Here is a 24,408-nt window from a genome sequence, read left to right as displayed (position 1 = left end):
CAATATGGCTCAGTTTGAGCTTCCAGTGAGGGAAACAAACAAACTGCAAAATGCAGCAGTGTGGAGGTATGGAAGCAGCAGTGCATAACAAGAGCAAATGACCTCACCTTTAGAATTAATGGGTGTTGTAGTTCATCTGTCAACATGAGAAATAGAGTGGAGTAGGGGTGAGTTTGATCTCAGGCACAGGTGTTTCCAGTTTGAATAACTTCAGTTCATTCTTAAAACCTGAGAAGCTGCTTATTCAACTGTACCAAATGTGTAGTTTGTCAGCTTTTGTTCTTTGTAAGCTTAAAAAAAAAAAATTCTGAGTTTCATTGCATAAGAAAAAGAGAGCCAAAATCATTTCTGGACTTGCACAAATGGAATCATAAACTTTAAATTGAATGTTGGTTATGTGAGCAAATACAAATAGTGAATGGAAGATTCACTATTGTTGGCTATATAATAATGTTATATAGCCAACAATAATGTTTGGCTGCAGGTCCCAGGGGTTGGACACCAGCATGTCAGTGAATAATAAAGAGGAAACGAAGCAATCCTTGCTGCAGGGGTTAGATAAAAAAAATCTCTTCTAAGAGAAGCAGTAAGGGTTGTTAACTGATTTCACATTCATGCTGCTACATTTAGAGTTACAGATTAGGTAACACTTTACAATGTTTTTCCAAACAGTAAATAATACATATAGCACCATGTCACACCCCTCCCCCAAAAACATTTTGTTCTATTGCTCTGGCAGATCTCAGTTAGAATCCAGTGAAACAAATTACCTGCAGAAGAAAGTCAAGATGTCTTGTTTGCAGTTTGCCATAAGAGATGTAAGTGATGCCACAAAAGCCTGAAAAATGTTAATATGGTCTCATAAACCAAACCCTGATAAAACCGTCACCCTCAATCTCCATAGTGACACAAACCTTTTTTAGGAATGGGACAGGAAAACTGGTTGGAATTGTTAGAAAGATGCTTGGAGCTACATACAGTATATGGTCCTGAAGGAAAACCTGTTTTAGGATGGGACAGAGGTTTATCTTTTAGTAAGACAACTGCAAATAAGTAGACAGAACATTCTAGTTAGAATCTGTGTAAAGACTTAAAAACTGATATCCACACACACTCTCAATCCAGACTTACAAAGTTGAAGCAGTTGTGCAAAGAAGAAATTGGACACAAATTAATTCTCTAGTTTGGTAAAGCTGGTAGAGACACACCCCAATAGTCTTTCAGTTGTAATTACAGCTAGAACTGATGTCAGAAGGCTGAATACACAGGATGTCATATATTTCTTGAAAAACTGAAAACACGTTTTCATCAGGACAAATTTCTTGCATAACCCAACAAAAGGTAAAAAATCACAAAGAGTAGGAATACTTTTACAGGGCACTGTCAATGCAGTCACTGGTATAAAGCACACTTCCAATTTTATGCCTGCTAAGCAACTTCACGTCTATATATAACAACACTGTCCTCTCTGCTAATTATAAGCAAGCAGTGCCCCATAGTTGGAGGGAACAGAGAACACGTTCTATTATGAATTATTTCTTCTAGGTTTTGTGAAGGAAGCAGAATTTATATCAGAATTCATGGGTAAAACCATGAATCCTTCAATATTAAATAATGTATTTATGTAGCCCTGGATGCAGCAACCCATCATCCCCATCCATACTCTTTGCTGCCATTTCTGACCTGAGTTACATCTGCTGATAATTACATACGACTGTATTTTCTTCCTTGTCCAGATTATTCTGTGCAACATAACTCCTCCAGCAGACTACCGGCACTTTGATGTGAAATCATTACAACTTGAATTTATAAGACCTGTGCTCAGTGAAATCTGACAGGTGGTTCCTTTTTGTGTGTCAGTTAAATTATGATGGAGCGTCTGGTTTTGATCAAGGTTGATTCAGAGCGACTCTGTATAATTTGTTTTGACCAGCTGGCTGCATCAGTCGAGCCAGCCAAAATCTGCAAAGACCAAGAGCCAGAACCGTGTTGCATTACAGGATGTAATAAGAGTGGTGTAAAAGCATACTGTTGACAGAGATTTTCCAAATGAATTAGGATTCCACAGAGTGGTGAAAAAAGTATGTGGCCAGCTTGCAGGCTTTTTTTTTTTCTGGGGTTTTATTTGTCTATTTTTTGTGACACCTAAAAGTTTCAGATACAGCACATTTCTATATTGGGCAAGGGCAATGTGAGTAAAACAAACCACAGTTTACAAATGATCATTTCATACATTAAGAAAAATACTGTACTATCCTAACCAACCTGGTCCAATATGAAAAATGAATTTCTCCCTAAATCTAACAGGTTGTAGCACCAACAGCTGCCATCAAGAGTTTCTTGTAACTTGCTATGTGTCTTTTGCGTCGCTGTGAGCTGAAATGTAATTCTGCATTTTCTCATAGGGGGCAGATTTCCATCAAATACAGCAACTCATCCAGATCCTAAAAGACTGAAGCAGATTTTCACTCTGGAACGATGCCTGACCAGACCATCTTTGTCCTGTCTTTTTCTTGTTGTTGGCTCATAAACACTGACCTATATTAAAGTTAACAAGGTCTGGAGAGTGTTAGGAGCTTTTGGGCTCATTTGTGGATTCCTGGACCACTTGTTGACGCACTCTTGTATTTTCCGTAGGCTGGCTACTCTTCCGTATTTATCTGCTTTTCTTTCCTTTGTGGAAAACAGCTATTTCTCAGTCACAGCTTTTGACTCAGACATACATTTGTAACCTTTTCCTGTGTGAAAGATGCTATTAATATCCATTTTGTTCTTGAATTTCTGTAGGTCAGAGAATAATCTGTTGCTCCCTGAAATATTTTATTCTACTTCATGTTCTTTGACAAGTTCCGGTTAAAGTTTTCTTTTATTCTACAGTAATCAGTAATCATTGGTGTGGCAAGTAAAGGCGAACCCAGCTTTCCTAAAAGTATGGTTGATCAGTTTTACTTTTTCACATAGTGTCATGTTAGTTTAAATCATTTGTTTCCCTTAATAAATGAAATAAATGAAAACTTTTTTGTATTAACTCATTTCATGTTCGGTTCATAATAACCTTCATTTAATAATATAAATCAATAAAATTTTACAGAAAAACATAAACAGAAGAAATCTAGAAGACTGAAAATACTTTTTCTCAGGACTGTGCTCGTCCCCAGTGTCCTGTGGAGCGCTATGGTTGGGGATAGAAGTTGATAGCAGGCTCCATGTAACCTTAAACTTATTGTGTCTTTTCCCGCTCCCTACAGCACCTGTCCCAAAAGGCAAATTAATCCCATAAGCAACACATATCCCCCCCTCTTCACTTCTGTGCTCAGACATGACACATCTGTCTCAACAATTATCCATGGCCTGACATGCTTCTGGAGCAAATCACACAGTCCTTTGACTTGGAGGCTGTGGTTTTAGTAGCATTTAGTCTCAGTGATGGACAGTATAGAGTTTATGATGCTTCTCTTTTTCCTCTCACCCACGCTTCCTTCCCTATCCCCTCTTACAACCTCAATCAAAACACTTTCGTCACGGTCGGGACAGGAAAAAAAGGAGAACAAATGTCAGATTACTCTGCAGTTGACAACCTATCTGTGCACTCTGAGGTGGAAAGAGGACTTAAAACCTTGAAATTGCCTCGGTGTCATTACCTGAATAGCATGTTTTTCTATCTGTGAGATGTATACTTCTCTGTTGCATGATTGCACAGAAGCCCATTGAAAAGCAATGCGAGGCTGAGTCCCCTTGCGGGCAATGTGATGCGGTGCCCAGTGCTCAGGTGGTGGCTGCCCTAATGACACGTGGCTTTCGGCTGTTCTCAAGCCGAATAAACAACATCATCAGTAGCCAATCACAGGCTCCTGCACAAGGCCCTAAAGATCAAAACCACAGGGACAAGACATGCCGGTAAAGGCTCTTTTCATGCGTATTTACACAAACAGAACAGATGTACTGCAAAAAAATATTGTTTGTTTTTTGGAAATATTTCTCAGTTTGACCCAAACATTTACTCTTATAATATTTTTTCCACCATCTAACGTTGTTTTATGTACAACTGCAGTGGAAAATATCAAGGAGAGACTAGAAAGAAATAGAATTTTCTTTCTTTTTTTTTTTTTTGCTAAATGTGAGAGTGTATATTATGAATATGAACACATAGAGATCCTTTCACATCCAGCTTTGAAGCTTTGATCTCGCTCTTTGAAAAGAAATGGCCTTGATTATCTTTTATCTTAATACAGATGGAGAATTAACGTGTGGCTCCTCTCATGGCAGACACTGGTGATTATGGAAAGACAAAACCAGCATGTCATTTGTCTAACAGCAGTAGTGCATAAAAGTATAAAATATGGAGCTTGTCCAACATTAGTAGCCAGTGTATTTAAGAAAAAGACCTCTGAGATAACATTTGTACGATGAAGAATCAGAAAGTTATGAATTACTTATGGGATGCTCCATGTTTGTGTGAATAACTTAGAAATATAAAGTATGAATAAACAATAATGAAGAAAAGATTGGGAACATTTATTTTAGATTAAAAATACTGTTTGGGTGACAAAATGAGAAATTAACTGAAATGAGAATTCAGATTTTTCCAATGTTTTATGTAAAATTACACTACTGAAAAAAAAGACAATTTGATTAGTAGGCTAATAACAGGTGTGCCACCTGTTAAAGATCCTTAACAAGAATTAGTTCAATTGAGTTAGATTAAAATGCATATTCTTATGTTCATAGTTCAACACATACAGATGCAACATAAACTCATTCTCATTCATTTCTCTGAAATACAGTAAAGTTTGAAAATATACAGACTGAGACATCAATATTTGTATAATAATTCTACAGGCATAAAATCTGAATACATTCAGGAGGCCTTTATATAATTGTAGTCATAAGGGAATTGAAAAGCCAGAATGTTCCTTTTTAATAATACCTTGATTCTGTTTAGTACATTACATTATTGACAAAATCTTCAAGACAACATCTTTTTATTTTGGGTACTTTACTTTATCACCTTCTCATATACTAAAAACCATTGAGTTTGAGATATTAGTTTAAAGAATTAGAACATTAGCTTTCAGTAAGATATGTACATATAAAACAAAACCGACTTTACCAACATGGCTCCTCACAAAGACCACAGAAACTGCCCACATGTCCGCATACACACCAAGCAGTCAACCAACTTCCCTTGAGACAGGAAAATTGTGTGGGTCTTTCTGCATGAAATACCTAACGTTAGCCTCTAAAGCCAACATATAAATCTGTTATAGCATTATTCAGCTCCGAGTTATCAAAAATGTGAGTTCCACAAACAAAACTGTGTGTCCCACCACAGTTTTGTGTGTACATTAACTGTTTATGTGGATGTGAGGAAGGACTACAGTAGATGGAGTACATGTTCCCTTTATTCACCTTTTTCAACTTGCTCGGTGGGTTGTGTGCTTGGTTTTGTAACCCACAGCAGTACTTGATTACTTTGTCAGTCTCTCTAAGTGAGTTTTGCTCTTTGAAAAAATAAGCAGCACCTTTGACAGATGATGTCCACCAGTGGGTCGGAAACGCTCGCAGGGGGTTGGGAGTAATGGTAGACAATGACACTGCATCGCATCAAAATGAAGGGAAATTATATTTTGCTCTCTTCTGAGTGAATATTCAATTACAGTATCATCAAACATGTCAAGTTTCTTTTTCATCTACAGGACATGTTTCAGACCTCCCAAACAGAGCTCTAGTGCCATGCAGAATTTCTTGTTGCAGGCATATTCTCCCTTTACTGTTTTCATATTTCAAACTGTGTCATCCGCTCATCCTCTTAAGGAGTCCTCCGGGACTAAAGGCAATTTAGCTCTCATTATGAATCCCAGCACTGATATCCAATTCATTTCAAATGAGCTACAAATCGTTTTTTGTAAGGAAAAGTAGCTAACAGAGTGAAACGGATAGTCAGCATGAACTTGATGATCAATCATCATACAGTGCCAAGACTAAAATTGTTCACCTCATACAGAGAGTTGGATCATGACATTAGGATAAACGAAAACATGTTTTTAAAGTGTGAAAAAGTGGATTTATTGACCAAGCCATACAGTGCCATCTCCTGGTAGAAGTGGGCACTCATTTTTTCATGGAAGTTTGTTTTAATTTTATAGCTTCATGCTGACATTAATACATGTTTTTAAAAAAATAAATACAGTTGTTTTTCTTCTCAAATTATATATGTATACACAGTGCCTTTCAGAAGTATCCATTTTAATATTTATACCAGTTTCACAATTTGTCACATTACAGCTACGAAATTTGGTGTATTTTGAGGATTTTATGTGATAGACCAAGACAAAATAGTGTGCATTTATGAATGGAACATGGTTTTCAGTCATTGCCTTCAAATAAAAAAACTGAATAGTGATGTGCTTTTGTATTCAATCCCAAATAAATCCAGAGAATACACTCATTCAGAGGAAAGCCATAATTCCTGTTTTAAATGGCGTACTGCCCCTGACTAGAATATACTCACAGTAACACATGGTGGTGCTGGGATAATCCTGTAAGGAAGCTGGTCAGAGATACGGTTGGAAATAATCTGCCACATTTGTAAGAGTTTTGAAAAATATGTATTCTTTTGAGGGAGGGAGTTTATTTCACGCCACCTAAAATGTCCACGACTTTTGTTCTGAAAGGGAATGGGAAGAGGAAGTGGAGTCTCGTAGCTTCTTTTTTCCAACCAATCACCTGTTCGCTTGGTGAAATATGAAAATGGCGGCTCTGTGCAGTGAGTTCGGAGATCTGGCACAAATCAAGAAACAGCTAATATCTGTCATATCGTTGTGTAAAGAAAGAGGAGTTTTGCATAGCGCGAAGTGGTAAGACTGCAAGATAAAAAAAATGTGCTGTTTAATGTGCATCTTTTGCAATTTGACACAGAAAAGTCACCTAAATAAACGCCATGTCTCTGGTATTAGCTAAAATAGCGCTGTTGATGAACATGTTTTAAGCTAAGACATGGCAGGTTTAACGACACTGGTTCACTAAATATGTTTGATGGCTATCAGTCAGTGACGGTATTGAATTTTCGTTTCGCTTGTTATTGCTGTAGACAAGTAAACAAGCGGGGTAAATGCTAACACCGGCGATGTTTGCATTTCAGGGCTTCTGAGTTGGCGTTTGCTTTGGATCCCCTTCCCAAGGATAATTTACCCCCAGAACCAGCATTCACTGAGGTTAGTTCACTGCCACGAAGGTCTGAGGTTTAGTTTAGTTTAGTTTAGTTTAGTTTTATTTCAGACAAACATTTCACCGACAGTGTAAACGACACAAAGTACATAGTATATTTCTTTTAAAAAAGAGAGAAAAAAAAAAAAAAACACTTCACATCGGTGATTATGAGTCTGAAAAGGAGTATGCTGAAGTATAACTTATGTAATCATACCCCTTTTCCAGCTGTAATTTATCACAGTATTTTCAATGTCCGATATCCTTTCTGACAAAGGAAATAATAAGTATAATAAGATTTCCTCAGCTAGATGAAAATAGTGCATACACACACATACACATCTGTACACATGCATATATATATATTTACATATACAAACATATATACGTACCTACACCCATATACACACCCATCTGCTTATAGACAAAATACACTGTTATTTTCATTCCTTTATATATTTACCCACACCTGCACCGACATGCCACCTACTTGATGACATCATACCTAAAGTTTTAGTTCCCAACCAGGATTATCCCCCTTGTTCTTCCTTATAACTTTGAATAATAGCTGCCTTGAGACCTTTCTTAAAATGTCTCATACTTGGACTTTGCTTCAGCTCTTTAGAGAGTTTATTCCAGATCCTCACACCAACCCCCGAAATGCACAATGTTTTCATTGTTGTATGAGCCTTCAAAGTTCTGAAGTCAAGGTTTTCTCTATAGTCATATCCCCCCACTCTATCGGAAAATAATTGTTGAATCTTTTCTGGCAATATTTTATTTCTGACTTTAAACATGATCTGTGCAGTTTGAAACTCTACTAAATCAGTGAATTTCAATAAATAAGAATCTATAAATAGATTGTGGGTATGACAGTAAAAATCAACCTTATGAACTAAGCGAATGGCTCTTTTTTGTAATGTGCATAATGGTTGTAGTAACGTTCTGTAAGTGTTGCCCCAAATTTCCACACAGTAACTTAGGTAAGGTAAAATAAGTGAGCAGTACAGAATGTATAGGGCAGAGGAGTTTAAATATTTTCTAGCATTAGCAAGAACTGCAATACTTCTTACCAATTTAGATTGGACATATCTTCAGTGGGGGGTTTATGCATAAACAATAAAGAAAAACCAAAATCAGTAATGATGCAGTTTATCAGAAATCTCATTATTAGCTCACTTATGTTCATTATTGAATTTTTAAATTCAATATTTAAAATTACAATGAAGGTACATTTTATTAATCAATTTGTATAGCGTTGGGGCTATGTGCTCCTATTTTGTACATGTATGCCAATCATTTCATATCTCTACACTTAAACATAATTTATTGATGATTTCATTGTTTCAGCTTCCCTACTAAGATTAATATCAAGTGTGGGTAAAAAGGTGGAAGTGAATATGCATCCAACTGACTAATGAAGCTGAATTTTAATGCACGGAACCAGAAATATTGTAGTCTACTAAATACTTGATCCAAGCAGTCTTTGGCAGAAGTGACATTTTTTACAGATGTTTAGATTTTCTGGAGCCTATTTTGATCATATTTTTCATTTCTAAGCATTTTTTAAATTCAAGATTATCACAATTTTAATTTAGGCTTTCTGAGATTTGTTTTAAATGATATGTGGTTTCCTTTTTTTTTTTTTGGACAAAAGGTATTGATTCAGTGTTGTTCAATAAGGCAGTGTGCATGATTCTTTTTAAACGCATACTGCCCCCTGCTGACCAATTTTTCAGATCATATTTAGTATTTAAAACACCTTTAGGATTATGCACTTTATACATTTTTATTAAATCATGTAATCATAAAAATTGAAGAATGTTTTCTTACCATTGTCTACCTTGCATACAGGAAGACGCTCAAGACCTGGATGCCTTCACTTTGGCCAAATCCTACTTTGACCTGAAAGAGTATGACCGTGCTGCTTACTTTCTAAAGGGCTGCTGTAGCCAGAAGGCTTATTTCCTCTACATGTATTCCCGCTATCTGGTAAGATTCAATAAATACTTATCTGTCTCTGATTCACGATTTGATCGCTCTGTTTTGGAGGCATTTTTTATGAATACATGCTTGTTGAATTTTAGTCCGGCGAGAAAAAGAAAGATGATGAGACTGTGGACAGTTTGGGTAAGATCCTTTTGATTTACACCAATTAGAGAACAGAGGAGCTTCTTCCCTTGTTTCCGGAAAGCGTTTGTCTGATTCTGTGTGGTTTTAGGTCCTTTGGAGAAGGGTCAGGTGCGTAATGAAGCTTTGCGAGAACTGAGAGTTGAGCTCAGTAAGAAGCACACTGCAAGAGAGCTGGACGGCTTTACACTGTATTTGTAAGTGCTTCTTCTCCATAAAGATGCTCACTAATGGGATATTTAGTTAAGGAAAGAGTGGACTACAAATAAATCTGTTGTTGTGTGTGTGTGGGTGTGTGAAAACAGGTATGGGGTTGTTTTACGAAAGCTGGATCTGCTGAAGGAGGCAGTGGAAGTGTTTGTGGAGGCAATTCAAGCCCTTCCTCTTCACTGGGGTGCCTGGCTGGAGCTTAGTAACCTCATCACAAACATCGAAATGGTAACCGTCTTTTGAAGTTTCTCGTGTTTTGTCATGTTACAGCTACGAACCTTGGAAGTTTTTTATATAGATTTTATATTCTCTGCTCTCTTTGTATAGTTAAAGTCCCTGTCTCTGCCTGACTGCTGGATTAAAGACTTCTTCATGGCCCACATGTACACAGAGCTCCAGATGATCAAAGAGGCTTTGCAGAAGTACCAAAACCTCATTGAGGCCGGCTTCTCCAAGAGCACCTACATCATCTCGCAGATTGCTGTTGCCTACCACAACATCAGAGGTTTTCAAACGTTTTTCAAGGTTTTTAATGTCAGGAAAATGCTGTGTGAGCAGGAGGAATCTAACGGCAATCTGTCTCTGTTTATTAAAGATATCGACCAAGCTTTGGCGCTGTTTAATGAACTGAGGGAGCATGATCCGTATCGTATCGACAACATGGACACCTTCTCTAATTTGCTATATGTCAAAGTAAGTTTACAGCTTCTAAATGTGTTGTCTCAGATTTGAGATGTAAGCACATGATCAATAGGGATGAAGTGGATTTCATGAAAATCCAGAGGTCCCTTTATTTCTTTATTCAGTCAGTGCTTTGTGTCTTTACAGAGTATGAAGCCTGAATTAAGTTATTTAGCCCACAACCTGGTGGAGATTGATAAATACCGAGTGGAGACATGCTGCGTAATTGGTAAGCAATAAGTTAATCCCATTGAGAATAGAAAAATCACAGAGGAACGTCAACGCATTATTAGACTTTCAGGATAATCTTTAGACTTATTTACAGTCCTGAGTTTGTTCCTCAAAGAGAATAGGAGCCCTGCAAAACATCATTTCCACATTTTGTCTCCTTGCAACTACAAGTCAATATATTTTGACATTTGCCCCAATCCAACATGAAGTTGTGCAATTGTAAAGCAGGAGGAAGATTTTCCAATGCAGTATTAATTTTTTGTTGCTGATGAAAATAAAATGTAAAAAAATGTAGCATGCTTTTGTATTCAGTCTCCCTTACTTTGATACCTGTAAATATAATTCAGCTAGCTAAATTCCCTTCTGAAGTCCCGTAGTGAGTAAATGGAGTCTTTAAGAAACAACATGGATGAAGGTGCTCTGGTTTCATCAGCTCAATGTTATATTATTCAATCACTATGCTTAGCAGAAAACACACCATCAGCTTAGTGGAACATGGTAGGAGCAGCATTATGCTGTGGTGTGGGAAACTGTTCAGAGTTGTTGGGAAAGATGCAGAGAAACCCTCGAAGAATACATGTTGGAGGTTGCTGGAAAGCTGAGACTTAGCAGAGTTTAACTTTGCAGCACAGTGACAACTCTTAAAAAGCTGTCACAGCTACGAAAGAGAAGTTTAGATTGAAACATATGGATGTTAGAATCTCTTTGTCAGAGTCCAAAAGTGAAACCAATGTTTTCTGTGGCAGCAAATTTGAAATTAATGTTCAGGTTCTCTCCAGTCTGAACTATTTCAGAAAGAACAAAAGGGTAAATTTTAAGTGATAGCATGTGCAAAGCTGGTATAGACTTTTCTCTAAAATATTGACTGTGAGCTCAATTCAAATAAAAGTCACACTTTTCTTGTTTGTAATTGAAACACATTTAAAAAGCCAAAATATATTTTTTCCAGTTTAGTCAAACTGCACTTTGTGCTGGTCCATCACATAAAAGCCCATTAAACTATAGTTGTAGTTGCAGCTTGACAGAATGTAACAAAGTTTAAGGTGTCTAACCTTTGGTAAGGACTGCATTTTTGTCAAGGTTCAAAATAAATCAAACTTAAAACTGGAAGTAAGTCAGAACATCCCATCATTTAACTCTGACCCTTGGCTCTTCACCAACTGCCTGGACCTCGATTGGTTTCTGAGGAGAACTTTGTTTCATTTAAAGGGAACTACTACAGTTTACGCTCCCAGCATGAGAAAGCAGCTCTGTACTTCCAGCGCGCCCTGAAACTGAACCCTCGTTGTCTTGGAGCCTGGACCCTCATGGGCCACGAATACATGGAAATGAAGAACACTTCAGCCGCCATCCAGGCCTACAGGTTGGACAACATGTTTCACTGATTAGCTCAGTGTGGAACCAGTTTTGCTTTAAAACCTGCAGATCTCATGTTTTAAAGAAATGTTACCTCTGCTTGTTTTTTTTTCGCCAGGCATGCAATTGAAGTGAACAAGCGGGATTATCGTGCCTGGTATGGATTAGGTCAGACATATGAAATCCTTAAGATGCCTTTTTACTGTTTGTATTACTACCGAAAGGCTCACCAGCTCAGGTTTGGATTAATTTTATTTTTTAATGTTTATATTCAGTCTAAACACATTGAACTGTGCATCACTGATTTGGTCATTTTGCCTTCAGACCCAATGACTCTCGCATGTTGGTTGCATTGGGGGAAAGCTATGAAAAACTCTCTCAGCAAGTTGAAGCCAAGAAGGTAAACATCTTGCAGCTATCAGCACCTTGGGTTTATTTTGTAAATATTCAACTGTTTTTTTTTAAAATTGATTTTTATTCTTTTGCAGTGCTACTGGAGGGCTTATTCTGTTGGCGATGTAGAAAAAATGGCTCTTCTTAAACTGGCAAAGTAAGCTGTTCTCAATTTAATTGTTAAAAAGTGGCACTTAGCAATTTAATGTTTTAGTGTAGCAGTAGTTCCTGCCTAGTTTGGAAACTTAAATACTCTTTAAAAGTGAATGAAAAACAGCATTATTCCATCTCCTATTTTCATATTGCTACATCCATTGATATCTCCCCTTAAATAAATTCCTTTTTTATGTTTGGTAGAAAATGGTGCAATAACCTCAGCTTTAGATCATTTGTAGCTAATTTTTCAGCTTCTTTTTCCATTAAAGTGTAATCTCATCCCTCCACAGGCTCCATGAACAGCTGAATGAGTCTGACGATGCTGCTCAGTGTTACATGCTTTACATTCAAGACATTTTCTCTTGTGGGGTAAGCACTTAGAGGTATATGTTGTAACTTTAAATAGAAAACTTCTTTGCTCTGTACAGCTGTCAGCTTTGTTCTCAAAAGCATTTCAGTTGTAGCATCAGGTTTTGAATTTGATAACTGAGGTGGAATAGTATTTCTAAAGTCAGTGTGATGAACTGAATGAGTCTTTTCAATGGTGATGTTCCTTCAGGAACAACTGGAGCATGCAGAGGTGAGCACAGCTCTGCGCTACCTGGGTCAGTATTATTTCAAGAGCAAACTCTACGACGAGGCTTCGATCTGTGCGCAGCGCTGCTGTGACTACAACGATGTAAGTTTTAAACATGGAATCCATGATTATTCTGCCAAAGTCAGCAGTTACATTGACTGATCGCTCTCGTAGGCACGAGAAGAGGGGAAGGCTCTGCTGAGGCAGATCTCACAGGTCAGAGATCAGGTGGAAACGCCTTCAGCAGATCTGTTCACTCCGCTCTCAAACATCAACACACCGGTCAGGAGGGTGTCTCCTCTGAACCTCATCTCCTTCACGCCATGATACTCCAACTTAATGACAGACATTTGCTTAAAATAAAGCTTTAATTGTAAATGTCTGTGTTTAGAGAAATGTTATGTTTTTCTATAGTTGGAATTGGATCTTTCTTTATTTGAAAAAGAAAACCTTCCAGTTAATTTCTAATAAAGTACATTGTCATATGCATAAGACTGACAGTATTTGATATCTTATGTAGCAAAATATGTTGAGCACAAAAACATTTTGATTTGCACATCATAACTTTAGTACTCTATATTTAAAAAGAGTGAGAAATGAGCAGTCTCCCTTTTTGTCTTTTGCATTTACAACATACAATGAATGCTTCTAGCCCCTTTAAACAAGATCAGCTTGATTCTTGTGCCTTTTGATAATTCTAGATTTTAAAAGGCAATATTTTTCATTTAAAACCTTACATTTGAAAGAAATACACCATTACAGAGCATATTTCAAAAGCTACAGAATATACTGCATTTTATTTTGAAAACAAAAATTCCTAAAACCTCACAATCAGACATAAAAAAGTAACAAACAGAACTTTTGGCATGCAGCCCAGACGATTGGGACAAGACAGAAGAAAACTTTCTACAATTTTAGAACAGAAACCAGAAAACATAGAAAGCAGCAAGTGAACATTTAGCAGTTTAGTTTGCTGTGCATGAGCTTTGTCCTTTATAATCACACACAGTTTAGACATTTATTGTGGTGTTAGGAAAATATTTGCCGCCGAGGCACATGAAGCCGATTTACAGACATGCACAACTCTGACCTTACAGTCCTTCAACCCCAGAGAAAAATCTTAAAGCATTGATCATTTTACTGGCATTAACTGATAATCATATTTTGGATGACTGCAAAAAAGTAAATATATAAAAAAAAACAGTATAAAAATATAAAGGTAACCAGCTGATGCATTTTGCATCGAATCAGAAAGCTTAATCGAACCTTTTTTTTAAAAAATAGCTCAGTATTTTCCTCTGAGGCTCCGTGGGGCGAGGAAGGGGCTAGGGGGTGGAGACGGCTGACGGGAGCGCAAGATTCGCGAAGATGGAGTCAAGCTGGATTCCGCGGCTGCATGGGCGTTGTATTTACGTGAAGGGGTGCGAGTCGGAAACAGAGACTGGAAAAATGGCCGTTTCTGGGGCGGCCGGTTTTCGCATTCGCTCGGCGTGGTTGCCATGCAGCCCCTCTTTTTGCAGGAGCCTGGAGTAGTGGGTGCAGCGAAAGTTGTAGTGGGCGGCTGTGCGCGGCCCGCCAGGGTCTCCGCCTTCCGCCGCAAGTCTGCTTTGACCAGAGTGAGGTCATTCTGAAGCTCCAGCAGGATCTGGTTCTGAGAAGAAGTCAGTGGAGAGGGTTAGACAGGAACACAGAGGGCGAAGGGAAAGACGAGGCTGGAGATGATTAGAGAGATGGGAAGAGCTAAAATGCAACATGCTCCAGCCCAGTTATCACCTGGTGAAGGTATTAGAAACCCAAATTCAGTTTTAAAGCTGGCTGTGCAACAAGAATGTTAGGAAGCAAAGGGAGAGAAGAAAAGTATTTCAAAATGAGAAATGAAAAAACAAATAAAACTCAGCATTTATTACTTATTCTATGGGTAGATATCAATAAATCACATCAAAAATTCATTTTAGAAATTAAATTTGAAGAATAAACTATTCACATTTAAAGTGATTGGATAATTCTGGCTTCCAGCTAATGAAAATCCTTCGAAATCTGGCCATTGAAAATTTATTTTTCAAATGTAGATAGTTTATTAGGGACTCAGAATTATGGTAAAGACAACTAAACTTACAGTTGATAGTCCTCAACCTTCACAAGGAGGGGGAAAAACTAATTGCTACAGAACCAAAATATCTAGGCAGTGATGCAAGCAAGCAAGCATTTAATGGAACGTTGACTGGATTTAAGCTTTTGGTATAAAATGGGGGGGGAAAAGGGCACACAAGCTGCTTAGAAAGGTTTGTAATGCAGGGCCCACACAGGACTTGGTCTACACCTGCTGAATTTCTTGTGTGAAGTCGCTCTAGAAACCACAGAACTTCAGAAGTTTCTGGTGTCGGTCCACTGAGTTCATCAAGTCCAAAGCAGCTCTGTACCAGGAATTCTCGCTGCTGACAAGCTTTATTAATTTAATTTTCCGGCAGCGCTCGATATCTGCCTTCACTATCAAAAAGTACCAATACCAGTTTTACCATGGCATTGCTATGGCGTAGTTGACTGGCCAAGAAACTGAAACAACGCAGAGGACCTATGAAGTATAACTGAGAGGAAAAGAGGAGGAAACACGAGGTCGCATAACGCAGATCAGCTGAAGGTTTCTTTTAAAGCAACCTGGGCTTTTGTTTACACCTGATCAGAGCTGATCACTTCTGTCCCATCTCCCCTTACTGGAGTAGTTCATGCAAATGGAGCCTTGATCAATAAACTGCACATGGTAATACTTTAATAGGCCAACACATCTGTGATAAAAATGTGTTTTAAGTAAGATTCTACTTTAAGGAAACTATTTTGTCTTTTCATTGCTGCAAGCCATAATTCATGAAGATAGAAATAAATTCTTAAAATGAATCACTTTGTGTACAATACATCTAAATAATATACAAATTTTACTTTTTGAATGGAATTATAGAAATAAATTCTATCTTTAATTGACATTCTTAGTTATTTAACAGGATCGACTTTTTCTACCTGTTTGACTAGAGTATCGTCTGCAGCTGTGAGTGTTTGCCGCAGCCTCTCCCCTCCTGTGTTGCGGCAACAAGCTCTTTCACCAGACTGCAGATCCACTCCCAGCTTCTGCAGGTCCAGTCGGAGCTGGCGCAGGTTCTGTTGAGGAAGAAGAAAAAGAGAATATTTTTGGTCTCTGCTAGAGGGAAGGGGATTACTAGCAGCTAAAAGAAAAAGTTCCTTTGAGGTGATGGAGCTGGAACTGACCCGCTGACCCTCCTGCAGCTTGCGATCCGCTGCGGTGGTGAGGGCGCCGGCCGAACCCGGCACATCCAGCTTCATCCTCAGCTTCACCAGGTCTGCACAGGCAAACAGAGCAACACGCTCAATAGCTGCTAATAACAACCTTACATAAACACCTGACTGAAGCGTCGCTGCAGTCGGACTGTACCCTGGGTCTTGGTGAGAAGCTCAGCGCGACACTGATCGAGTTCAACACGTAGTCGGTTCAGCTCAGTCTGAGACGAGAGGCGGAGAGAGCGCCGAGGCCCCTCTGACTCTACGGGTGGCGTTGTCATGGAGACGCCATCTTCCTTCTGCTTTTTGTCAAGGGCAGCAGCCAAAGCTTCAATTTCCTCATCACGCTCCTATGAAACAAACCAAGCATACATGCTTGACCTTCAGAAGTTACCTGGTTACAGTACTGATAGAAATAGCAATGTTTTCCTGAGACCTTCACAAACCTACCTCTGTGAGCTTTAATATTTTGGAAAGTAGAAAGATGCAATCATATTCAAAAGAATTAGAATATGTGTTCCGAAAAGGCTCATTTGTTTTTGGTGAAACAATGTGAAAATGTTCAAGGACAACATTTTACAGTGTCTAAAGGCACAGCAAGATAAATCTTACCTTCAGCTCCTGGCGGTAGAATTTCTTCAGATGTTCCTGCAGGATACATATTTTGTTCTCATACCTCTCTTCGATCAGAGCAGTCTGAGCCTCCAAGGTCTCACTGTTTGACAGGAAGACGCAACAATTCATCATCCACGTCCATCACATTCCAGTTCAGCATTTCTTTCTTTATCTTAATGTTACTGTGTCATGTAAGCCAAGTCCATTCTTGTGACAAAGAATTAACCATTAAAAGTAACAATGAGTACACCTCAGCTCACTGAATCTGACAAACTAGTAAGTTTAGCTACAACATTCCACATTTAATTTGTGAGATCTGGATTAATTTATCCTACATTAAATAGTTGTGGGGTGCTTTCATTTTGTTACATTTTTAACAAAAACGTCATACCCAAGCCTGAGAGCCCAGGGCCAGTTTAAACCCCTAATCTAAGAGGATCTAGAGGACCAAAAGTTGTGTCGATTATTTTGAATATTACAATTTTTATTTGGGTTTTGTCGATAACTCAAAAACCCAAAACCATCAATGATTTGAACAAAAGTTCAGATACGGAAAATTGAAAATAAGGGATGTCACTTGCACAAAAAACTGCTGAAAAAAGCCAGTTTTCATAATTAATATATATACTGTATATATATATTTTAGACAGACAAAGGAGTCTTTTATACTCCGTGTAGTGAAATGGTTTTAAAAACAGTGTTGTTACAAGACAGTGTTGGTACTTGAAAATAATTGCTTATTTTTCAAGGGTCTGTAGCGCACATGTGTCAAACTCAGGCCTACTGGCCAAATTTGGCCAACAATGTTATTATATTTGGCCCAAAAGATCAATGCCTATTAGAGCTGGCCTACTGACAGACAAAGCACACACAGACACACATCATATCGCACAATATAATAAATTCCATGATAATCTGTTGTTGCATTGTCATGTCAGTCAGAACCCACAATCCCCCTCTCCTGTTGACATTCATTAGCGACCTCATGCTACCAGTCACATCTAGCCAAACAAAAAGCTGAAAAACCTTTTCATAATGTTCATAATGTTAAAGGGCAGATCTGTTGGACTTGTGTGCTGAACCAACACAGATATAAACAACCAATACAACATAAAAAATTTGTTTTTTAAAATCAGTTTGCCGTGGAAGTTCGACCAAGCCTTTAATTTTAATCTACAGTGTAGATTGACACTCGTGCTGTAAAGTATTACAACTCAAACTAAATTCTGTAATAGATGAAGCCTACATACGTGAATCCCTCTTGCATTGATGTGATGACTTCCATCATTTCAGAGACGACCTGCTCTCTCACATTAGCCTCCAGGACTATTTTTTCTTCCCGCTGGCGAAGCACTTCTCTCTTCAGGATGTCGATGGCCTGCAGTAGAGACTATAAAACAAACACAGTTGGATGCCAGATTAGTGAAATGTTCCAGATTTTAAATGTGTGAAGATACTTTAGAGATTTTACTTTCAAATTGCACTAAAATTAAAACAACTGGTTTATGGATTTCCGAAGCTGCTGCAATCAAGCACTCTTAAATCTATCACCAACTTAAAAACAAAGCAGGTAATTAAAATAACGTATTTTTTGAACTAAAAATATATTAAAAATATAATCATTTAAAAAAAATTTATTCAATTTTCTCATTGCCAAGCTTAAAAGTACTTGTCACAATTTGGAAAAAATTGTGCCATAACGAAAATGAAAATCTGAAATTGTATAACATATCTATAGATCTTTAAAAGTGTTTTTCTTTTTTTTTTTTTTTTTACAAGTCCATCTTCTGGGTTAATGTTAGACTTTCCTTGAAGTGAGGGTTGCTGAACAGCTTAACTAGTTATTCATTCACCAGATTCTTCACACAATCAATTAATAATCGGGATAATGAATAATCATTTAATGAAGTTTGTTACATTGTGCTCCATTCTTTAGTTGTTAAAAAATAGAGCAACTAGTTCTCTATTAAAAGCTTTTTTTTGGCAATATTTTAACCATAATTCACTTGCAGATGGGTTTGCTTTGCTAAACATGGAATCTTTACCCCATCCAAAAGAATAAGAGCGATGACAAACAGTACCTCCGTATTCAACAAGGTGATATCTCCATCCTCTTCATCACTTTCATCCTCTTCCTCCTCTATCACTGTGCTTTCACTGCCATGTGCTGCAGGGTCTCGGAGCAGAGAGAGGATGTAGGCCACTCTGGTCTTAGTGGACGGGCCATGGAGAAGCTGGAATTACACAGATCTTAGCCAACTCATTTCAGATAAACAGAAGATCATTGCAAATTTTTTGTTTCCAGCCCGGTGCAGCTTGAATAAAGTGCAGAGAGATCAACACCTTATAGAAAATGTTGCTTCTTGCATCTCTGCCTTTCCTCTGAGTTCATTTCCAAACTCACAAATTGCAAAGCAACGCAACTTTGAGTCTTCACTCAGTAGCTTCCACAACACAGAATTATCATCAGTGAGATCAGGTAGAGTTTAGCGTTGAGCATTCACTGATCAGAAAAAGATCCAGTTTGGTAGTTTCCAGCTTGCGCCACCAGAAAGTGCCAATGAAGCCAAAAATCTCCTCCTCTTTCTTTCACATTCTTCTTGAATGTAGAGCCAAACATGCATCTCAGAAATTTTATAGTAAGAGATTTTTTTATCACCTGTGTAGCTATAGCAGAGAACTTGAGTGCCTGAAGGGTCTCATCATAAATGGAGGTGCATGGATTGATGTTGACCACCATGCAGGAGATTCCTCTGCCACAGAAGAAGCCCTGCAGGACCCGGGTCAGTTTGCTGTCCCTGAAAGGAACCATCAGAGGGGGCCTGGACCTGGCAACGCATTTTAGATTCACACTGACGTCAAACACATGCTTTCGTTCTGTCGCTTGTATTTTGCCTCTTTCAATAGCTTCGTACTTATTGTTTTGGTTGTGCCTCAAAGCAGCGATGCAGCGTCCCAGCGTCAGGAGGGAGGTGTTGATGTTGTTGGCCTCCTTCATCCTCTCACCATTACGCTGCTCTTTACAGCGCTCTGACCCGGCCAGATCGCACACAGTCAGCCTGCGAACGAGGCAACACTTAGTTTTACTACCTCAAAAAGCTAAAAACAATCATTTAAAAATAAAATCAGTTAAAACGTACTCGCTGATGTGCATGACCTGGCCTGTACTGGCTTCTGGGTGAACATGAAGGACACGGATGGAGAAGATGCTGTGGCTAATGATACGAGGAAAAATAAAACAACAACAGAAAAAAAAACATCAAATGCAATTCGAATACATTTATTTTGGAAACATTTCAAGAGGAAACTTCAAGAAAGAAAAGTGTAACAGGCTCCAACCTCCTGCTGGAGTTTTGGTTTAGGTGAGTGCTGGCAAAGCTTTGGTTACGCCGCCCTGCCTTCAGGATCCTCCAGGCCTCCTCAGCGCTGCGAATCTGAATCCAAGTGAGATCTGATATGGCAAAAAGGAAAACAGACAATTATTACCGTACTTCATAAAAAAATACTTCAAAGATATTATTGTGAATAAACGAGAATGACCTTTGACGTAAGGGTTGCCCTGCTTGTCATCACTGAGCCGCAGAGTAACTCTTTTTCGGGGCTGCTGGGAGGGCGAAGCATCCAGCAGATCATACAGGAACTCATTGTAGATCTCATAGAAGGAGACCCAGACGGAAAACTGCACCCCCTCCTCCAGGTCACAGCCTCCACTGAGTGACAGACTGTCGGGGTCCAGACACACGCTGTCCGTTTCTGTAAACGGATGGGGAAGAATTTATCAGTTATCCTATCCAGTGGATCAAAAACAGCTGATTCTGCAGGTACGTTAATATCATAGTTTACGGTTGTATTATTTCATACTTCTACGTTTTTCCATTACAATTGATGAGAAAAAAAAATCTCCAGGAGTCTCATGAAAGAAAATAGCTACAAGGTATCATTTTATGTCCAACCTTCAAGCTGAGTGGCAGTGTGTGTGGTGGAAGAAAGCCCTCCAATGCCACTGTCCCAGGCTGTAGTGGTACCAGCGCGACGAGAAGTTTGATTTTCATCCTGTAACATATCAGTACGGTTTATGAGTTAAAATCTGCAAAACCCTTTTCATTAATCTAATACAATAATTTAAACAGCTGCAGATCAGAGACGGGAAATGATTTGAAAACATTAAAAGAATAACAGAGTTGTGAGTGTAAACTATGACACAGAATCAGTGCAAACTATTTATGTTGGTTTGTAAAAAAGACAGATAATTCCCTTTGAATGGAGTGGAATAGTGAGACTTTAGCCTTTAATTTGAATACAACCGATCAGTGGGGAACAGAGCTATACACAAAAGCTCCAATGCAAAGATATAATGTAAAATAAAACTGTAGCATCTTGTTATGTATAATTCATATTTTTACATTTTTAAAGTTCCAAGGAAGTGCTAAATAATGATCTATGACACTGTTTCTCTTAGCTACTCTTCAAAATGGAAAAGACCTAACATGTCATTCAAGTAAGGCAAACATGTTTATTTTCATAAGTCAAGAAATGCATTCAAGAAGAAAATAGCTACTCTCCTTAATCTGCTCATATCTACAGTAATTAAAATATTTTTAAACAATTGGAACTGCGACAAAAGAGGCAGGACAAAGACCCATGTTTTTCTTACAAAAAAATTAAAATAGATAAAAAATAAATTGACAGAAAACACCACAGTTTCTAGTCTATAACCATGACACTGCAGTAAAAGACATATTTCTTTAAAGTTTAATTTTTCCAGGAGTGCAAATCTTTCTTATTTGACAGAAACTGTATTACCATGCTGATAGGGCGGCTTTTACCTCTTTGAGGAGGGAGTTTCTTCGGATTTCTTCCGTCTTGATCTCACTATTGTCCAGCTGCCTGACATCCTGATACATGACGGGCTTCAGGTCCATCGCACCATAGAGACGACCCTGCAGCTTCCTGAACAGAGACACCAACGCCCGTGGCAACAGGCCTGCCTCTCGACCATTGCCTAAAGGGGAAGGTTTCACATACACAGTTTACCTTTAAGCCATTTAACCAAAAGCCCAATACGACACAACTACAAGAGGTAATGTACCTTGAATGGTGTAAGTCTTTCCAGAGTTCGTGACACCGTAAGTGTAGAGAAGCCTGTTTTCTCCTTTGAGAACATCGTTCACCATTTTCTTCATTGTACCTTCATAGATCTGCTGCTGAGTCGTATCCGGACCAAATATCTAGGAAAGAAAATAAATGGAAAAACATTTAGATCTGCTACTTTCTAAATAACAGATATGTTATCATGAGGTCTTTCTTCCATATAATTTTTTTGTGTATTACTTAGGCCAAAAAGAACACTGTTTAATCTCAGCTTCTTGTTTTTCAAGTTAACCTGATTTTACTCTCTCAAAGTTAAGCTTAAGAAGAGCAAGCAAACCTACAACTCTCCTACCTTCGAGAAACTGAACTTGTGAATGCTCTGGGTGATGCCTCTTTCTGCCGTCCTCATGTTCTGAGACTCATATGGAGCTTTAAGCAGCAATGTCTCCTCATCCTGGATCGCCACACAGCCCTAGAAGAGAAGAGAGAAAAGAAAAGAAGTGACTATCGGTTATTCACAAGCAATACGGGTGCATTTCAGAAAACTCAAATGCTAATAGTTTCAAACAAAAGACTTTCCAACCTGCTCTTGTCCTTTTTCTGAGTCAGTCAGCGGGCGAATGCGCAGAAAAACTTTCACCCTTTCCGAGGTCCCCTCATCAGAGCTGCCAGGTTTCGCAGCAACTTTCTACATGAAAAAATAAGACTGAATAATTTGCTGCTTTGGCTTTTCCATTAGGACAAATATTAGATCAAATTAAAATAGACAAAGATAAAAATAACAGGTTTGCTTTAACATTTGTTGATATATTGGTACAGCTTAACCAACATATCACTGTGTTTTTTGTAACACAGTGACAAAAAAAAAAAGGGAAGAAAAAAAATAAGAGCAGCATGTTTTTGTTGAGTCTCACCAGCTGTGTAATGGTCGGCCTGGTTTCGAGCCCGGGGGAAATAACAGAGACCTCAGGCAGACGTGGTCTGGTCATTCCTCCGTGCTCTGCTGCTGTGGACTCAAACACAGCCAGATCCTCTTCATCATCAGAGTGACATCCATACGGGGAAGACAAAGACAGCGCCATGCTTTCCTGCAACAGCAAATCATCATGAGTTTCTTTGGAATAAAAGTGGGATGTCCAAATACATGGCTTTCTGAAATATTGCTTTGTACATTCATAGTCTTTAACACTTTAACCATTTTTGTTTCACAAACTTTAGAGAAATCTGAGAGAAATCTGATTCTGTAATCAGGCTAGTAAAAAATACTTTATTATATGATTGCTCATGATGAGTAATAGAAGACACAGATTAAAAGCTAATCTTTTCTTGAAAAGTGTTCTGAAAGATGGTAAATATAAATTGGCAAATTTCTAATAACATAAAACAGCTTATATCTTTAGTGTTCACTTACTGAAAACATTTCTCTAAATAAGATAACTGTGGTTTGGGGTTAGTAGCGGCATCTAGCGGCAGGGGAACACACTGCAGATAATTACCTCGGACTGAAACTCATTGAATGTTTTTATGGTGTTGTATTATTATTACCATTATTATAAAATAAATAATTGAAATAGTGGGCTACTGTTGTTGTTGTTTTTTTACTTTAAAAAGATTACACTGAGAATACTTGTCATTTTGCTAGGCTATGTTACACACTACGGTAAGCCTCGAGGCGTGTAGCCAACATCACATCGGGTTTCTAACGCATGAAAGGTGAAAACGTGCGTTCAAAATCATTTGATCTAACTTAACACAAATACACTCATTTTTTCCTAAAACATGTGCGCAGGGAGACGCCCTTATATACCGATCAGCTAATATTTTTGTGATTAATTAGCGAGTTTCTGAAATACATTAAATCAGAATTTTATAGAGAACTAACTATCCGAGGTTTTAACATGTATCGAATGACTTACCTTTAAAGCAACGGTCTGTTTACCTTGTCAAAATTAAAAAAGGCCGACTAGATTCCAGAAAAAAACAATCCAATAAATGTCTTAAATCCTGCATAAAAAGCAAAATACTTTCTTTAAGTCTGGTGTGTCAGTCTGCATCAAACCACGTTCTTTGTTTTCGCCGTTCAGAACTCCAGCTGACTGGTTCTACCCGACGACGTTTGGTTTTTTGAACAATGCGCTCCCGCTTCTGTGATTGGCTGAGACCGATGACTTACTTTCTTCTCATTGGTTAATACTGTCAAGGGTTGTGCGTTAAATAAACTCTGCCTACTTGAAATGCGGTGACTGTTTTTTAGTTCCTCCCTCCTCCATTTTATGTTGTATTTCGCTTATGAATGTGAAGGTGAGTTCATCATTCATCTCCATGGAGTTCATGTAAATAACAGAAAAACAAAGATTCTTAACTGTGTTGCGAATTAGCGAATGTCTGTAAATTTAACAAAAATGTAACACAACTCAAAGTCTATGAACATTTCTTCTCAACGCTTGGAAAGAAAGAAGAAAGAACAAAAGAAA

The 24,408-nt window shown here is 38.2% G+C and overlaps 2 protein-coding genes across 4 annotated transcripts; one reads left to right on the top strand and one right to left on the bottom strand.

Annotated features, from left to right (window-relative positions):
* The first annotated feature begins 6,705 nt into the window (after positions 1 to 6,705).
* cdc23 (CDC23 (cell division cycle 23, yeast, homolog)) lies at positions 6,706 to 14,141 on the top strand. Of its 2 annotated transcripts, none has more exons than XM_028032076.1 (16): positions 6,706 to 6,857; positions 7,142 to 7,214; positions 9,061 to 9,198; positions 9,294 to 9,336; positions 9,428 to 9,533; positions 9,642 to 9,774; positions 9,874 to 10,051; positions 10,142 to 10,239; positions 10,357 to 10,456; positions 11,668 to 11,821; positions 11,933 to 12,052; positions 12,139 to 12,214; positions 12,303 to 12,364; positions 12,654 to 12,732; positions 12,923 to 13,042; positions 13,115 to 14,141. In XM_028032076.1, exons 1-16 carry the CDS (start codon positions 6,745 to 6,747, stop codon positions 13,265 to 13,267), a joined length of 1,746 nt encoding a protein of 581 aa, XP_027887877.1. In that variant the 5' UTR covers positions 6,706 to 6,744; the 3' UTR covers positions 13,268 to 14,141. The 2 variants fall into 2 exon arrangements, with proteins under 2 accessions (XP_027887877.1, XP_027887878.1); XM_028032077.1 differs by having other exon boundaries at positions 6,745 to 6,857; positions 10,375 to 10,456; positions 13,115 to 13,273.
* kif20a (kinesin family member 20A) lies at positions 13,707 to 24,053 on the bottom strand. Of its 2 annotated transcripts, none has more exons than XM_028032073.1 (19): positions 23,851 to 24,052; positions 22,849 to 23,022; positions 22,518 to 22,622; positions 22,287 to 22,406; positions 21,933 to 22,071; positions 21,670 to 21,845; positions 20,797 to 20,896; positions 20,384 to 20,596; positions 20,183 to 20,294; positions 19,984 to 20,058; positions 19,759 to 19,902; positions 19,503 to 19,671; positions 18,925 to 19,077; positions 18,094 to 18,233; positions 16,841 to 16,943; positions 16,383 to 16,578; positions 16,199 to 16,290; positions 15,953 to 16,090; positions 13,707 to 14,591 (listed from the first exon to the last, which is right to left on the bottom strand). In XM_028032073.1, the coding sequence occupies exons 2-19, from the start codon at positions 23,014 to 23,016 to the stop codon at positions 14,226 to 14,228; spliced, it is 2,709 nt and encodes a 902-aa protein (XP_027887874.1). In that variant the 5' UTR covers positions 23,017 to 23,022; positions 23,851 to 24,052; the 3' UTR covers positions 13,707 to 14,225. The 2 variants fall into 2 exon arrangements, with proteins under 2 accessions (XP_027887874.1, XP_027887875.1); XM_028032074.1 differs by lacking the exon at positions 13,707 to 14,591 and adding an exon at positions 14,610 to 14,755 and having other exon boundaries at positions 23,851 to 24,053.
* Positions 24,054 to 24,408: the final 355 nt, after the last annotated feature.

This window comes from Xiphophorus couchianus, chromosome 11 (assembly GCF_001444195.1).
Source record: "Xiphophorus couchianus chromosome 11, X_couchianus-1.0, whole genome shotgun sequence".
Lineage (NCBI taxonomy): Eukaryota > Metazoa > Chordata > Actinopteri > Cyprinodontiformes > Poeciliidae > Xiphophorus > Xiphophorus couchianus.
Note: the sequence above shows the minus strand (reverse complement) of the source record. Positions and strands in the feature narration are given on the sequence as shown.

What these genes read in the sequence shown, in the direction of transcription:
- cdc23 (XM_028032076.1), top strand. Translation starts at nt 6,745, where the DNA reads ATGAAAATGGCGGCTCTGTGCAGTGAGTTCGGAGATCTGGCACAAATC. An exon ending in GTTTTGCATAGCGCGAAGTG is followed by an intron (nt 6,858 to 7,141) that starts GTAAGACTGCAA and finishes TTTGCATTTCAG; the next exon opens with GGCTTCTGAGTTGGCGTTTG. An exon ending in GCTGCTGTGACTACAACGAT is followed by an intron (nt 13,043 to 13,114) that starts GTAAGTTTTAAA and finishes TCGCTCTCGTAG; the next exon opens with GCACGAGAAGAGGGGAAGGC.
- kif20a (XM_028032073.1), bottom strand. Translation starts at nt 23,016, where the DNA reads ATGGCGCTGTCTTTGTCTTCCCCGTATGGATGTCACTCTGATGATGAA. An exon ending in CAGAAAAAGGACAAGAGCAG is followed by an intron (nt 22,407 to 22,517) that starts GTTGGAAAGTCT and finishes CTTCTCTTCTAG; the next exon opens with GGCTGTGTGGCGATCCAGGA. An exon ending in AAAGACTTACACCATTCAAG is followed by an intron (nt 21,846 to 21,932) that starts GTACATTACCTC and finishes CTTCCCCTTTAG; the next exon opens with GCAATGGTCGAGAGGCAGGC.